The 18,285-nt window shown below is 31.9% G+C and overlaps 1 protein-coding gene across 10 annotated transcripts in view; it reads right to left on the minus strand.

Annotated features, from left to right (window-relative positions):
• The window catches only part of LOC149420950 (uncharacterized), a 496,980-nt gene that overhangs the window by 254,211 nt on the left and 224,484 nt on the right, over positions 1–18,285 (minus strand). The window contains exon 1 of one of the 10 annotated variants that reach the window (XM_089635640.1): positions 1,872–2,391. The exons of the other annotated variants lie outside the window; for them this stretch is intronic. Coding sequence (XP_089491766.1) covers positions 1,872–1,881 — 10 coding nt within the window. The 5' untranslated portion in view covers positions 1,882–2,391. Of the gene's footprint in view, positions 1–1,871; positions 2,392–18,285 lie in introns of those variants that run through there. 10 annotated transcript variants of the gene reach the window in all.

The raw sequence follows: 18,285 nt of genomic DNA on the forward strand, positions 1-18,285 counted from the left end.
AATCAGAACACACGAAACGTAGATTCGAAACAAATAGTAGCAAATATTAAATCAAATATACAGTAACCAGATAAAATAGTAACATTATAAAAAAATTGGTTCGTTTTAAGAGCCGATTAACAAGACGTGTCTGTTTCAACCAAACACAGAATTATTACCTTTATCCACATACCTGCAATTGTCTGAATGAAAAACACGTTTTCAATTTCAAAGTATGAATTCGAAAAATGTGCTTTGTTTATTCAAAATGGTTTGAGTGCAATAAAAATTAGCACTACACGTAAAATAACATACTTCCATTGATGGGTATTTGCACAAGTCGGTAAAAGTACAGGCAATTATACTATTTGACTGCAAATGAGATTTGTTTCACGCTATTGATTTAGAAATCTAATACGCAGATTGGTCTATTCGCTAATTACATCGTTTGATGTTTACTTTACACTAAGGTAAAATATAAAAATTTTATCGGTCTATATCACACAGGAAAACAATGTTTGTACATGGGTAATGGAATGGAGCGGTGCAGAAAATTTGTTTGAATGTCTTTAAAAAAGTATTAATCGCCTGTATTCGCCCGTCCCAAAACCGTTGGAACTTTTCTTGACCGTGGAAATCATCTTAAGCGATAAAACTAACAATAATATATAATGAGTAAAAAAAATAATTGAACATCATCCGATTCCATCATGATATTTGAAATAACGACCCATTTAATAAAAATAGTGAAAATATTTTTTTCTTCAAAATTTAAACAAGCAAAACTCAGGTTGAAATGCCGGTTGATATTATCCACGAGCATGAGAACAAAAAAAAACAACTATAAATTAAGAGGAGATTTAATTACTAATATCATGGTCAAATAAATGGCGATTTATTCGATATCAACATGACATGCTCTCAATTAATGAAGTATCAATGGAGGTAATCTCGAGCGTGACTTCTAAATTTCCAACTTTATGCAATAGAGTGGATTCCAAAGACTAGCAGAGATGAGTCAGGACAGGCAGGAGATTGTATCGCAGAAGTAAAAATATAAAATCCTAGAAAGTTGAAACTCAATAAAAGATTACTCTGAGAACGCCACTTAACTATAGTGTGCACACTGTATACCTAGTGTATACTGCCTGTATTTATAAGTGTAAAAAAGAGGATCATCGTTTACTAAACGCAAATGTCGGTAAATTATAATTTCATTGCATTAAAGTTTTCTTTAGAGTTCTAAAATACAAATCAGACATTTTCATGTTGCTTAGGTAGGTACTCTAGTAAGAAAAAATCTCTCTTTGCTCAAATTGAAGCATTTTTAATATTCAAATATTCCCTTTCAAGCGAGAAAAGTAAAAGTTGGCAATGGTTACGCATTACTAATTGGAAAATGTATTTGAATAAATCTAAATTTGATATAAAAATTAAATAAATAATGTTGCGAATTATTCGCTTTACTAAGTAGCCTACATCTCCAGTTATTTTTTTTAAGAATTTAAATTATTTCTGAATTTAGCGACTAAATTAAGACATTTTTTCTTTCCACGTCAAAGAGAGCTCAACGTATTGAGATTATATTTTCAAGATTTTCAGGACTCTCTTTGTGGAATAAAAATACCGGTTCGAAAGAATGTTGTATGTAGGCATTACCATCTTCCCAAATATAAGAATAATAGCATTTACAAGAATATATATCTGCTTTATTCGACATGAAGAGCTATAAGATAAATTTGCCTTTGTCTATGAAAATATTTTTACAATAAAAGTATCTTTGAAAATGATGGTTTTCAAAGAGTGAGCGCGAAAGTAAAAAAAAATATGATAACAAAACATAAATTGTTACGTTAAAAGGTATTTTAAACCAAGTAGCAATAAATCAAAACCTGTTAACATCGTTCTCTTGAAGTTGGAGAGTCTCCAAATCCAAAACACAAACGGAGCCCTAAACACACAACAACAAACCGAAGCGCAAACACAGAGCTAAACTAATAACACACCGCCCAGCAACCGGACCTCGCCAGCTCTGGACACAACGAAAACCAAAAAGTTCACTAACTCAACACAGATAACGCAAAGACACTCCATTAGCTTGACACAAATCACTTCATCATTAATAACACTGGACTCACTTTGCCATTAGCGAATATTGCAACACGGGTAAAACCACAAACCACGATTGAAAACAATGCTCAACAAAGTGTTGGTAATGTTTCTTAATATAACACTTGTTGACAAATCAACAGAACTGTAATCAATCAATACAACGAAGCCAATGGGTCAATCCCGCGGTAATTGACAGAAACGATCGCAATTTTAACCAATGATTTGCGAAAAGCAGGAGAGTCGAATGTAGCATTCAGCGGCCCAAGAAGGCGGGCTCTCGGCGAAGAGCGACCAATGTGGACTCCGCCAGAATCGCAACTGGATTGAGTGCAGAACAACGCAACCATAAAAACAGGTCTGACCGTGGGTAAAGCGATAACTTGTTCACTGACTACGCTCAAATGCACCGAGGCTTGTAAATAATAAATACAGTAGACTCCCGATTTACCAGTTTGGCTTGCTCGGGGAGTCGAGGGACATAAACAGGAGGAGGCTTAACGGGAAAGCAGCTAAACCGAGACATTTTAAAGACAGGTAATTAAAACGTAAGTCAATAACATCTGCGTGAGCGCAAAGAATTATTTTGAGTCTACCGCCAAGTAAACTCTCTCTCTGTGTGTCCTCTAATCATGAATTATGCTTTTATGCTACCAAGTTTTGGTTTGTCTAGGTTGTCATTATCAAAATCCTAAAAATAGCAGAAAAACGTAAGCGAAATGTGTTGGCTATTGAAGAAACGCCTGATAAAATGTGAAAGTGATTCCCTGAAACCTTCTGACCGGACGGAGCCGGTCTTGAGATTTTAAACAAATAAATTGGGAATTTGCCTATACTACCTATTGCACCACTGAAACATTGCATATCGGGCATGTTATTGAAGTTTTTTTTAATATGTTCCTCAAATGTATTGTTTTGTACCACTTTTAAAATTCTGAGGATTAACTGAAAAACAGGCAAGTCGAGAAATTCTTTTTAACCGCATTTTTATCACATTCCATAAGGCAAATCGAGAATCTACTGTACGAAACGACCCGACTTCATATGTACCTATCTACATACATTATTGAGGGTTAAAAAATCAACCAAAAATCAAAAAATGTATCCCGTAAAATCAAGTGTTTACTGTAATACAGACCTGTACTTTTGGGGAATACCGTACACAGGAGTTCGACGAGTAAAAAAGCAAACAGCGAACAATAGATAGTTCACGTACAATGCGCATTCCCATTAATTTTTAAGAAGTATTTTTTAACGAATTTGGATTAACCGAGAAATCCATTTGACGGCGATTTTGTCATTATCCATCGCAAAATCGAGAGACAACTGTAATAGGTACAGTATGAAGACCTGTACTGGGAATGCCGTACAAAGTAATGCGAGTGATAACAACTCGGTAAAAGAAGCAAACAACCGAAAATAGATAGAACACGTACAGGCACGTAGAATAAATTCTCAATAAGATATTGTGTTGCGTGTGCCTTTTAAGGTAACGCAAAGCTTAGTAAGTTATCGGAGATGAACGCTAAACCTTTGCACGGCAACTGAGAACACGTGTTCGTCACGATCAAGCGAACATCCGTGCCTAGATCGCTCATGAGTTTACTCTATTAAGTGCAGTAGGTAGTATAGACTGTGATAAAAAAATAATTATAATATAACATGTAACCCATATTATATGAAGTCATATTTATTTATAAATCATGCATATATAATTTCATCTCATGTTACTTGTTCTGGTAAATGAGAGATTCGCGCTACAAGATTCAATGACTGTTTTCTACTCGCTCGAACAATCTAGTCTGTCACAGGGTTCTCCTCGATATTAGATTGGCAAAAGGATGTATTCATAAAGAGGGAATTTAAACCTCATTCTGACGTATATTTTATTCAGGTAACGGATTAGATGTTTCATTGGCTTTAGAGGTGATCTTTTGGGTCGTCTGCCAGGTTCTTCTCACCAATCTTATTGGCAGAATGCATTTTTTCCATGACTAATTAGCAGTCAACTTGTGCCGTTAGTTTAAGTCAGGAAACACATTGGATATTTTGTTCCCAAAAATGACACCGGAAGTGGTCCTTTTCCAGGATTCTTCCCGAGTAGAATTCTGGCAGAACGAGTCTACTAATTTTTTTTTGCTGTTAATGTCCAGTACTCATTTGGTTCAGATAACTTATAGGTTAGTTTATTTTACGGTATTCGCTTAGACTATATGTTTAGTTATGTGAAAACATTGTTGAATTATATCAGTTTAGCATTGAATACTACATTGCAAACCATAATTCTATTATCTTGTAGGCGCATGTTCTTATCGGCAGCATTGATTTATATCACCTTCATGCATACATTAATTAAAGCACTGGAATGGAACCATTTTCAGTATTAGAAGATAATTGAAAGCGGTTCTAAATTAACAAGCAGCATATAAAATCAAAAAGGGGCAAAATGAGAATGCTATAAATGCCGAAGGATACCACTGAGTGATTTTTGCAAAAACGTGTTGAGCGATCGCTTGCCATAATATGCCAAATTAAAATCTAAGCGGATTCATTGGCTTTAAACCACAGTAAGCAGTTTCATATGTTTCCATATTCAAATCTTGAGGAATGGTATTAATTAAATAATATGGTAAATGTATATATATGGCACAAATCTCTCGAGTGGATATAACGCGAAACTTTTGGAGAAAACCTTAAAAAAAAGTAAATTGGTATTTTATTCCCCAAGTTTGTATAACCGATATTATTTCACCAACACGGAACCTTCGTAATATAATAATATCATATAATAGTGCGGAGTGGCGCAATTTGTTACAGAAAGAGAACTTTTGAGACCAGGCGCCAAGGATCGAAGAGCGAAGAAGGAGAAACATCCAAAGAAGATAATATAGATTGACGGGTCTGTAAAAGTTCAGATAATTCAATAAAGCAAAGACCAATATTTTTCTCAGCGAAATAATAAAATCCAAGAATGAAAGAGGATCGCTTGGGATTTTGTCGGCAGAATTTCTGGAGAATTTTAGACTGGTAGAAACCTCCCACGTAGAAATATTTCTAGAGTTATTACGTCGGAGCCTCTTTTATGGGTTTAAAAAAATAGCAAAGGCGCGAACCGTCGATGTTACGAAAGGTCGAAGAAAAACAAAACCGAAAGGTCGAAATTATTTCCGGACGCTCACTCGAGTGGACAGAATTAATTGACACCTTAGCACTAGACAGCAGGGCGAAAACGAAACTTGGAATTTTGAAATATTATAATTCTGGCAAAGTTTTAATTTGTTTTTAGCAGATTCGAAATTAGTTTGTAAAATTCAATTAATGTAAGATAGTGTAGGTTCGACGAAAATGTGTTAATTTTCTATTTTTCAGGATGACAAAAGTATGTAACGGTGGCTATAAAAAATAATTTTAATATTAGTAAGTAATGTCTACCATCTTACAAATTTTAATATCAAGTTTCGAAAGAGACGAATGGAAAAGTTTCCAAAACAAACTAATGAAGTTATCCAGATACGTGCATACTCGCTATTTACAGATCACCTTCATCACACAACATTACACCCTTTCTAATAGCTCTCGACTCTCACATAAAAAAAATTACCCACTTCAAAAACATCATCGTAACTGGTGACCTAAACATAAATATACTCCCACAAGGCCATCCCCAGAATATCGAATACCAACTGATGCTCCTGGAACATGGCATAATAAGCGCCATCAACACTCCAACCAGAGTTACCAGAGACTCGGAATCATGTTTAGATCACTTAATGATCAAATCCAAAAACAAATTCTGTAGCGTAGTTTTCGAATCCACAATCACAGATCACTACACAACAATGATAGGACTGACCACACAGGCATTGAACCCAACAATTCAAAACAACATCACAAAATTTGAAACTGACTACGTGAACCTAAAACATTACCTAGAAAACCAAACGTGGGAACACCTTAAAAAAATTAACAACATTGAAGAAGCCTGGAATTACTTTATAACATACCTACAAACGCTCATCACTCAAAACACCACAAAAACATTCAAATCCTTCACGCACCGCAAAATAAGACTCAAAAAATGGATTACCCAAAGCATAATAAATAGCATTAAAAAACGGGACAAACTGCACAAACAAGTCAAACACAACCCAAATGATACTTTTCTGAACTCTTTCTATAAAAGGTACAGAAATACTTGCTCTCTAATTATACGAAAAGCCAAAGAATTATATTACAGAAACAAACTGGTAACTGCTAACTTTGACCCGAAAAGCGTTTGGTCTATTCTGAGGGAAAGTACAAATACACAAAAAAACAAAGATGATGAAATAAAAAAAATACTTATCAACGACGAAGAAGTCGACTTCCACAATAATCCTACACTTATCCTGAACTACATAAACAGACATCACACAAATATCGGAGCTAGCCTAGCCGAAAATATAAAACAAAAATCGTCTAGTAACGATAATCAAGAAACTCGAAAAATTCCAACTCAGTGCACACACAAAAATAGTGTCAGTCTATTCAAATTACATAGAGTAACTCTGGAAGACACCAACAAATTAATACATTCCCTAAAGAATAATACAACATCAGGTCCCGACGGAATAGACTCTAAAACAATAATTACACTAAGCCAACAACTACTTACTCCACTAACATACGTTATTAATCTTAGCCTGAAAGAAGGAATTTTTCCGAGCATCCTAAAAAAAGGTTTGGTTATTCCTATTCATAAATCAGGACCTAAAAATAATGTAAACAACTTTCGACCCATTACACTATTAAACACATTGTCAAAAATTCTTGAAAAAGCAATAAAAGAACAGCTGCAACAATATCTGGAAAACATGCAAATACTCTCAGTTAACCAACATGGCTTTAGAAAAAATAGGAACACAGAAAACGCAATTGCCACTGTAACCGAGTTTATTACAGATAATTTAGATGCAAAAAAAAAGTTATTTCAATCTATTTAGACTTATCTAAAGCCTTCGATACAATTTCGCACAAAAAACTTTTCAAGAAGCTAAAAAACATTGGCATAAATGGAGTAGAATTTGAATTAATGAAAAGTTTCATGTCTGACAGAACACAACAAGTTAAAATTGATAACAAGACAAGTGAACCACTCTTAATCACATACGGAGTCCCACAGGGGAGTGTCCTTGGTCCATTAATATTCCTCATATACATAAACGAATTATGTGACATTGAAATTGATGTTAAACTCGTGACCTTCGCTGATGATACAGTTCTTCTGTGTCAAGCAGCCACATGGAAAGATTTATTCATAACAGCTGAAAAAAGTTTGTCTATTGTCATAAAATGGCTAAACAGAAATACTCTTACCGTTAACACAGTCAAAACAAAATATATCACACACAGTATTACACAAAGAGGTCAACCTCCTTCTAACTTGGACTTGTTTTTGCATGAATGTAAACAAACATCATCCAATTGCCAATGCGAACACATTGAAAGGGTTAAACAAATAAAGTACCTAGGAGTTATTATTGATGCATACTTACAATGGACTGACCACATTACTTTTATTACCAATAAACTAAAACGAGTCTTACACCCATAGACATATGAATATTAGTAGACCTGCCCTAAGTGATTAAAAGCGTATTATCCCCACTCCCCATACCGGTTCCATTGAGCCGGCTGGGCTCGCATATGGCCTCAAGTGAAATTTGAAAACGTGACGTCATCATTCTTGTGCGAACTATGGTCGAGGCATCATCGGTTCATTTTACGAAATAAAACGGCAAAATGTTGACTTGTGATATGAAAACTTGTAAAAATAGATGTGAAAAAGAGAATAAACCCAATTGTCGTATTACATTCCATAAGTAAGCATTATTTTACTTTATTTTAAGCTTATTCACACCGTATTATATGGATCAGTTTTAGAAACATATACTATCACATCTCAATGTAGCGATTCTCAAGTGTGCTCATCGTTGTTTACTGGGGTAAGTAAATTATGAGACATTTGTAAAAGTGTCTTAACTAAATACTCTGAAACTAACTACGACTCTGAAAATAGAAGCTGCCTTACTTTGCCGAATTTGGACTTCGCAAATTAGTTCATAACGTGGCGAGTAATTTGCGCTCCCATGTAGAAATGTCTATTCATTCAAAAGCAGATTTTACTTTTAAGAACTAAATGGTGATATTATAATGCGAGATGCCTATTTTTTTTTTTTTTTTTTTTTTTATAATATTTAATTTTTATTTAATATTAAATTTACAATTACATGTTATTACATTACATTAAGATTATTTTCTTTTTATTACAGTACATCGTGATACACCTTTTTTTAGAGCAAATGCTCGTGTTAAAAAGGCGGAGAAACGCGTGTAAATAGTAATTTAACATATTTTTTCAGAGAGTGTAATGATAATGAAAAGAATTTTTATTTTTTAATATAACAAAATAAAAATTTTATATGTAACAAAATTTTATCAAATAGAAAAGAGAAAAGGATGTAAAAGAAAGAAAGAGATAAGAATAAGAAATAAGAGAAAAGGATTTCAATATAATAATAATTGAGAGATTATATTGTCTTTTTAAGTATAAACGATTTTAATATGCTATTGATATAGTGCTTTTATTGAGCTTTTGAATTTTTTATAATTCATTTCCAATCTTAAGTTAAGAGGTAATTGGTTAAACCATTTGACACCAAAATATTTATAAAATTGTTGGGCTGTGGTGGTGTTACAGCGCGGGATAGTTATAGAGCCAAGAATACTTTGTCTATTGCTGTTCGAAAAAGTTATTAAGTTGTCAATGTTGAAACAATCTTTATGTATTTGAAAAAGAGTTATTTTTTTATAAATAATATGAAGTGAAGGGACTTTAAATTCTTGAAATAATCTAATTGTGGGGTAATCATACGGTTTTTTCAAAATTATTTTTACTAATATTCTTTGGATGATTTCTAAAGGTAAGAGAGAAGTTTTGAATGCTCCACCCCAACCAACAATTCCGTATTGTAATACTGATTGAATTAGTGAAAAATATATGGTTCTTAATAATTTAAAATTTAGTATGTTTCGTATTCTAAGAAAAATGTACAATAATTTTCTTAATCTTTCTACTATTGCATTGATTTGTAATTTCCACTTTATGTTACTATCTATAATTACACCTAGATATTTTACATTAGTTTTAACAGTAAGTACAGAGCAGTCAGGTTTACATAAATTTGAAATTCTATTACAATTACATGAGTGTATACTTATCTTTAAATTATCAGGGAATGAATTTTTATTAATGGTGAAAGGTATTATAAAAGTTTTTTCAGTATTAAGTGTTAACAAATTATTATCGAACCATTTTTTTAGTATGTTTATATCTAACTCTGCTGTTTTTTGGGTTTCATTCCAAGTTAATCCCTCAGTTAAAATTGCTGTGTCGTCAGCGTATGAAATAAGTTTAGACATAATTGAGAGATTAAAAATATCGTTGACATAAATGATGAAAAGAATTGGACCTAGAACAGTTCCCTGCGGGATGCCAAAATTTGTGGTCTGCGAATCACTCAGAGAGCCATTTAACTTTACAAATTGCTCTCTATTAAAAAGGTAATTTTCAATCCACGTTAAAGCATTGTTAGTTATACCAATTTTCGCTAGTTTCGAGATAAGATTAGAGTGTGATATACTATCAAATGCTTTTCTTAAGTCGACAAATGTTCCAATGCATTTTTTTTTATTATCTAAAGATTTATAAATTTCAGATGTTAAGTCAACGATAGCATCTTGAGTGCTCATATTTTCTCTAAAACCATATTGATGTGCATTTAAAATATTATTTTCTTTAACAAATTTAAATATTTGTTTTTTTACAATTTTTTCAAATATTTTGGCAATGTTTGAGGTGAGAGAAATTGGCCTATAGTTACTACTTAGATTGGGGTCCCCAGATTTAAAAATTGGGGAAATAATAGTTTTTTTGTAGGTAAAGGGAAAGTTGCCATTTTCAAAACTTGTATTTATGATGTGAGCCAATGGTTTACAGAGTGAGTCAGAATTTTTTTTAAGTATTTCTACAGAAATATTGTCAAAACCAGGGGAAGAATTACCTTTTAATTCATTAACAATTTGTTTAATTTCATCAACATTAGTTCGTTGAAATTGACTCAAGTTGTTACAATTATTGGATGGTGACGGTAGATCTTTATTATCAGTGTTATTTATTTTAAGTGCTAATTTTTCATTATTATCAGTGTTTTTTATTTTGAGTGCTAATTTTTCACCAACTGACCCAAAATAACTATTAAAAATATTTGCACATTTCGTTGGATCCGTGTTTACATCGTAAAGTTTGTTATCAATATCTGTGATTTTGTTTATGTTAGATTTTTTTGGTTTTTTATTGATAATTTCATTTATAGTTTGCCATATCTTTTTATTATTGTTGCCAGCAATATTGATTTTTTCTTTATAGAAATCTTCTTTGGTTTTCCGAATAATGTGGCATAGTTTATTTCTGAATTTTTTAAAGTATTCGTATAGTTTATAGTTTTCTGGAAACTTTTTATGTTCTTTATAAATTTTTTCTTTATGTCTAATTGAAATTATGATTCCTTGAGTGATCCATGGTTTTAATTTTTTAAATTTAGTTTTTGGAGAGTATTTTATAATGGAAGAGGAAGATTTGATGTGCTTTTTCAAGATTGCTTCAAAATTTAGTGAACATAAGTCGGTGTTATTAGAGGATAGAACAGTTTCCCAATTTTCAATATTAAGGTTTTGTTGTAATTTTTCGTAATTAATAATAGTTTTTGGGAAATTATTGCGGGAGTAATTATTCACATCTATTTTGTCAGTTTTAAAAGCTACAATACATGTGTGATGATCAGTAATGTTATTTTTCCAAATAATTGTTTTTATTTTTTCAGTTTCATTAGAATTACACCAGATATGATCTATGCATGATGGCCTTTGTCCATGAAATTCTCTCGTATATTTTTTTATACATGGTTTAAAATTTAGTTCCGTTAATGTGTTGATATATTCAGTTTTTTCATTATTTCTATTATTTTCAAATTCGTTAGATATATCAATATTAACATCGCCTACAACAAATGCATTTTGAGAACAATTAGTATTTATAATAGATTTCAGATTCTCGGTGAAATTACTAATGCTCGAGTTATGTGTTCTATATAATGCTATTATATCATAAAACGTGTGTTTTATAATAATTCGAATATGAAGACAATTTACAAGATCGATATGGATTTCATTAACGGAAATATTCTCATGAATAGATTTTACAAAAACAATGATTCCGCTGTTTTGATTTATTTTGTAAGTTGTGACAAAGTATTTGTAACCAGGTAAATTATAGGTACCTGAGTAGCCGCTAATTCTGGCTTCAGACAACACAATACAATCCGGTTTATGAGTGAGTTCATTTAATGCAAGTGTAAAATGATCAAAATTTTTCGAGACACTTCGAATATTTAGGTGAAGGATTGTTAATGCTTTTAGAGAATCTATTTCTAATAATGTGTTATTACATTCAACACTAGTTAGACAAATATTTTCCGAAATATTAAAAGATGAGTCTATCTCTTCAAATAATGAGTCAGTGAATAATGAGTATTTACTGTCAGATTGATTTATTGACGAATCACAGTCAGCCTTACTCCCTTCGTTCTTCAACAGTTGATTTTACCCCTCGCCATTAGCTTCTCGTCTATTAATTCCTATGTCTGTGCTTACACCTAATAAAATCCATTAAAAACATTTTCCCACTAACAATACTCAGATCAATATATTTTGCACTGTGTCAATCCATTGCCACTTATGGAATATTAGCTTGGGGAAGCGCTACAAACACAACAATTGACCCAATTCAAAAAGTTCAAAAGGCAATAATAAAACTCATACTGCAAGTACCATTCTACACAGACTCAACCAAAATCTTCAAAACACTAGACGTCATGTCAATAAGACAACTTTACGCCAAAACTGCTCTCCTACACCTCATCCATAATAATCTTCATATTACAAATCAAGCAAAAGCCACAATAAAAACCAGGTCCTCAACAAATAAAACACTGAACATTCCGATAACACACACCACACACGGTCAAAGACACTTTCAATACTACGCAACCAAACTTTTTAACAGTATGCCCATTACTTTGAAACAATTATTGACTACAAACACATCCACAAACTTTCTCAAAAAACATATCATAGCCTGGATAAAAAATCAAGATATTCACTTTATTCAAAAGATTATAATTCCAAACCAAACATAACCAAAATATAATAAGTAAAATTAAATATTATACACGTTCATCAAGAATTATCCACAAATACATACACTCACATATAAAAGTGTGTTTTCATGTTTCAATATAAGTCTGTGAAAAAAAATAAAATAATAATAATAACTTTCTACCACAACACATAAATACCTGTCACCCTTAACCACAAACACGTTAACACCTCAGCACAGGTTCTCCTAGTGAGGTGCTCACGTTACATATAATATCACACACACACAGTTTTACCTAAATCAACCTATGTTCTTAATTTTTTATACCTTTTTTCTTCATTTTTTATACCTTTTTTCTGTACTTTTTTTTCTCTGTACTGCAATATAAACCACTGTAATAATTTGTAAAACGTGTATTCCAGAATAGACACAAATAAATAATAAATAATAATATTCCAACCAAAACCAAAAAGAAAAAATTAGGAGCATTTGCAACATGATACACGTAACTGCACAGTCAGCCAAAAGAAGAAGTATGAAAGGAAAGAAACTTTTAAAGAAAATAGATTTTTGTATTGACACAATCTACACCAGCGAAGCCACCGACTGCTAAGTTGTACAAATAATATTTGGCTAATTTATATAGCGCCGTTTTCGTGAGAAATCACCTCAGGTTACCTATATAAATTACATTAGCGTCAGTGATAGATTCAAATCTGAACTGCAGGTACAATCCTTATTTTTCCGTTCAAAACAAGTTTGAAGAAAACACTATTGTTGCCAGAGGCGACAGGCTATTATTATGCCATTGCAGTCGCATGATTCATGCAGGTGAAATGACAGTCTGACAACACTGAACTGGTATTTGTACCACCGAGGAGTGTCCTGATAACGAAGTAGGATACCGCCATAGACAAGGAATGCACAAGTTTGGTATTTGAGGTACCAATAACACCATATTTGAATAAGTCTAGATTGAGTATAAACCAGACTAACGCTTCATCGGGGAAAGAATTTCTTCAAACTGCAAAGTCAGATTGTTGATGTCATTATAACAATAGTTTGTGTAAATAATAATTGACAACATCGGAATTAATTCAAGCTATTTAATGACTAGAATATTGTCTGATGAAGTGGCGTTTTAATATCAAGGAAATATAAGGAAATCATTCCCAAAAATCGATCATTCGTATGAAAATCATCAGGCATTTTGATAACTGTGAGTCTGAAAATCTTCATAAAGTTAAACTTTTTTTTTCGCAAAAAATTACACGTTTTTTTTCATTCTACTTATAGATATAAATGGCACTATACAAATCATCCAAATATTATTATTATTATTTATAGCTTGGACGATATCACCCGATTATTGTATTGGTTCTTCAATTAACATCGATAAATGATTACACAGAAGTACACATTAACCTGTGCAGGGGCATCGCTCCTGTATGTAAAATGAGTAAAGCTCAAAAAGTGTTTTTGGCCGCATTATTCATTGGTTAATTCTTCATTAACTTAACCTCCCTTTTTCTATTTTTGTACTATTTTGTGTGTGAATGTATAATTTTGATTATTTTTCTATTTTTGTACTGTTTCGTATGTGAAACTTATAATTTTTATATCAAAATGCAAAAATGTTCAAATTAACTACCACCTATGTATTGTAAGTTCCTCTCGTCCTACAATGAGTTTTGTAGATCATCGGGATTGCTTTAGCAAGAAATAAAAATAATATAATTTTTTTTAAATTATTTTCTTATTTTCCGGAGCCTAATATTACAGAGATTACAATTTTAGACCACAAAATGACATAACGCCTAGATAGTTAGGATTGTAAACAGGTACGTCCATACGAAAAAAATAACAACCACTGTACAAAATAGTAACCCACATCAAAGTCTTGAAGGTATGTACGAGTATTATACGGTAAACTTCTACTTTTACACTTTTGCTAATTGACTTTGAAATATGACTCGTCACAGAACATCAATTTTACTGGACACTTCACCTTGACATAAAACTCGCTAATAAACATAATGAGAGACTAGACTAGCACGCAACTGAGCTTCATAAATTCACATCCAAAAGAAATACTTATCATTAAATATTTGTTTAATAGTTTTCGGTAAACATTTTTAATTCAAGTTTTATTATAAGAAAACTAATTTGTTTTGACGGTCAAGGATCTCGGAATAAAACTGTAATTTTTATAAAAATTAAAATCCACGCCGCCCGCCAGATACTCTTAATTATATAAATAGTTAGATAGAAGACAGATAGATAAGAACTTGTAAAAATTTAGCTAAAAAGCGCATGTTTCATAAAATTTTAGTGGTCTAAAACAAATGTGTTTACATTGTAAATTTCTCATTTGCTCTACCTGGCTACCTACTTGGTTTTAAATTTGTAATATTTTAGGTAGCATATCGGTGTACAACCGTTTTATGGAGACCACCATTTAAAAAAAATATGCATTATTTTTAGTTCCAAATTTTATTTTTAGTTCCAAATATTATTTTTAGTTCCAAATATTATTTGTTACTTTCAAATATTATTTTTGGTTCCAAATATCATTTTTAGTTCCGAATATTTTTTTTAGTTCCAAATATTATTTTTAGTTCCAAATTTTATTTAGGTGACTGATTACATTAATTATAAGCGTAAGCAGTTCATAAATAAAAGAATATGTACTTTCAGTATTTACGTACATACTCGTTTAAATTGTTCCCGTTTAAAATGCTCGTGAAAACGTATTGATGCAATGTCAGGTTCACAGGAAAAACAGTGTTGCCATTCCCACAGTTACATTGTTTTCGAACAATCTCACCGACGAATGTGTACCATAATATTATTTTACAAAGCATTTTCACACATATTCTGAATAACTCGATCTAAATCAAAGCCGCTCGTTTTTAATTTGAACATGTGAAGCGAATTCTTTTGTGGTTTAAAAAAAACCAACCCACTGTGTATAATGAATCCACGATTTAATAATTCGATTAAAACATACAATAAAGAGAAACATTTAAATAACCAACAAAATGGTTACTGGTCGCCCAATTTTGAAAATTTAATATTTCCGTCTCCCAAAACAATATTTGGAAGTCAAAAATAATGAATGAACACTAGAACTTTATTATTTATGGTTGTTTCAAAATCGACGATCGATATATCGACGATAGGCGTCATTTCGGAGACTTGAAATTTGAACAATTCACCGACTCGGCCCGTTTGAGCTTTTGATCAAATTGTGATCCATTTCGAGTATTTATATTATATTAATGATTCCTGCTAGATAAAAATGAATATTGATAATATATTAAAATCTTGTTAAAAACGGGATAGCATGCCGTTTCCTGGTAAAATTTCAGTACATTCATAATATATCGGAACACGTGTTTATGCACCTGCATTTGTCCTGAAAATACACAATGATGAAATGCGAAAATTTTGAATTTTTATCAACACCTGTTCCGAGTTCCGACATAGCCATAACACATGTCGTGTTTTACTGATCTTTTATAGGGAAACCTGTCAATTTATTCGTTAAATGCCTGCAGTCCTGTTTGTAACCGGAATACTAATAATTTAAAGAGATTCTTAATAAATTAGCTATATTTTATATCAGTAAGTTTTCTCCGTGTGAATCGTGATGAGGCACGAAAGTCATTAATGTTTTAACAAAACATTAATGCAGAGAGTAATGAAGACAATATACTCTCTGCATATTGTCTTCATTATGCAGAGAGTAATGAAGACAATATAAAACATTAACTGGAGAACCTAACTATTTCTCACGGATTAACTTGAAGAGCAGTTAAGTGTAAACTTACACAACAAAATTATTTTAGGTATTGAAAAATAGGAAAAATGCACATAATAATAATAAAAAAACTATAAACGAAGTAGTGTAAGTTGTAATGTTTTTTTTAATAGGAAAACAGCCCTCAATTTTCTATTCACTGCATTTTCTTAATGCATCAAAAAATTTGTCAGAATCCTCCAGATTTTGCTTTAGTAATAAATAGTAATAGTAATAAATTATTCGGTTAGGTTACTAAAACTGTTCCTAAAAGGTAAACTAAACAGGAAAACAACGGTCAAACGGTAACACGCCGAAAAAACGAGTTTTGCCCACAAGATAAATTAATGGGCTTTATTAATAAAACATAATTTTAAGAATGTTTTATCGATCTGCCTTGATAATACGAGTACATCATAACGATACAAAGAATTTTCGTTGAAATGCAAAAAATATTCGGATTTTCATAAATATGTATTTCGATATCATGATGTACATTCGAAATTTACAAAAAGTTTATCAGGAAACCTTTTATTCATTCTTAAGGCCTGCAATCCCGTTTTTAACTGGAATTAAAAATAACTAGAAGAGATTCTTAATAAGTTAGCAATAGTCTTTTTCTCCTTGCAGACCTGTAGTAAAATGCTGCCCAAATTTGATGCTAAAACATTATGAATTTTGGTGAAAGGCTAATAATTGTGAGTATAGTTCACTAATTATTGACTAATTTACTAATTATTAACTAATTATTGCTTATAATAATTTGTTATCCTTTGTGATATGCATAAAAAACCTTGTCTTATAAACATTAGTTTATCATTAAAAAAAAATATACATAATTCATTTACTGTCTGGTTAAACAAAAAGAAATCAAAGCATTGCAAAAAACACCGATATTTATAGGTAATTTGCTACAAAAAAAGGTTACTATGTGTATTTCCAGTTTTATTTAAAATACTGGTAGATATATAAAATACACATTTGAATAGATGAAGAATAAAATACTCGTAGGTACGCCACACATTTGATAAAAGGAAGGTTTACATTGCACACATACACCGTTGGAACAAGGGCAGAGACAGCGACCGTTGCATGCAATTTATCAAAGAAAACCTCTGGGAGTAAGAATATCAACACATGGAGACGTTTACAAAACTGAAAAGAATACAGCGCCTTGCATTTGAATGATTTAGTTAAACACGTCAGCGCATATTGGTTTCGATACAGTGAAATATTACGTCGTAGGCGAAACCAAATTAATTTTGTTTGGGTTCCTTCTTGTCCCCACCCTTGTGTTGTGTTGAGGAAAAAAGTGGTCCATAACCGCTGTTCCTCGGATGTTTGTATTTTGCAAATTTTTCAATGTTTCGCGGCTTGCCACAAGTGTTCCGCGGATTTTCTTTCAAGTGTTCCGCGATGAAAGTCATGTCAGTTTCTAAGAAACAAAGCAAACGAACTTAAAGCGTGAAAGTAAAAAAGATTATTGACACAGCATTCATTTACATACATATTAAACTTTTTTTAAATCTCTTTTATTATAATACAAAAAACAAACGTGTTCAGAGTTTGAATTTTTCTATAATAACCAAAATAAAAACGGAAAGGAAAATTGAGCTGTGATTCAATTTTTTAAGAGTTGAGGGTTTTTTCATAAAAGAAAGACAAACACTCCTAAAACATTAAAAGTATTTTTTTAAACTTATTGCTAGTTTTGTGATCGTTGTGATTGTCGTGTTCCGGAAATATTTCTCTGAAAAGGATCCGTGGATTCGAAAAGGTTAATAACTACTGATTTAAACTTTCAGGAAACGGAACGAAAAGAAGCCATTCGTTTGGCTTCAGCTTCATGACTTAATCCACTAAGCTCTTTGTTCTAGTTTTAGCGAAGGGAAGTGTTTTCTGATAGTTGTAAATGTGCATACATCCGGGGGTTTAAAACGCATTAAGTGCAATCATGCGATACTAGATCTAGGTTAGAATGGAGACGATGTGGTTAAAACGAGGAATGCATAGCCAAGGGAAACATGCTGGTCAAGATTCAAGGGGGTTAATGTAAACATAATGGAATACGGCGATCGTAAAACCAACTTGCCGACGCTATGGTATTGCAGAAGATATATTGATATGGGTAATGAACGTA

Source organism: Hesperophylax consimilis, chromosome 9, assembly GCF_061612785.1.
Source record: "Hesperophylax consimilis isolate HC1 chromosome 9, BYU_Hcon_1.0, whole genome shotgun sequence".
NCBI classification, from domain to species: domain Eukaryota; kingdom Metazoa; phylum Arthropoda; class Insecta; order Trichoptera; family Limnephilidae; genus Hesperophylax; species Hesperophylax consimilis.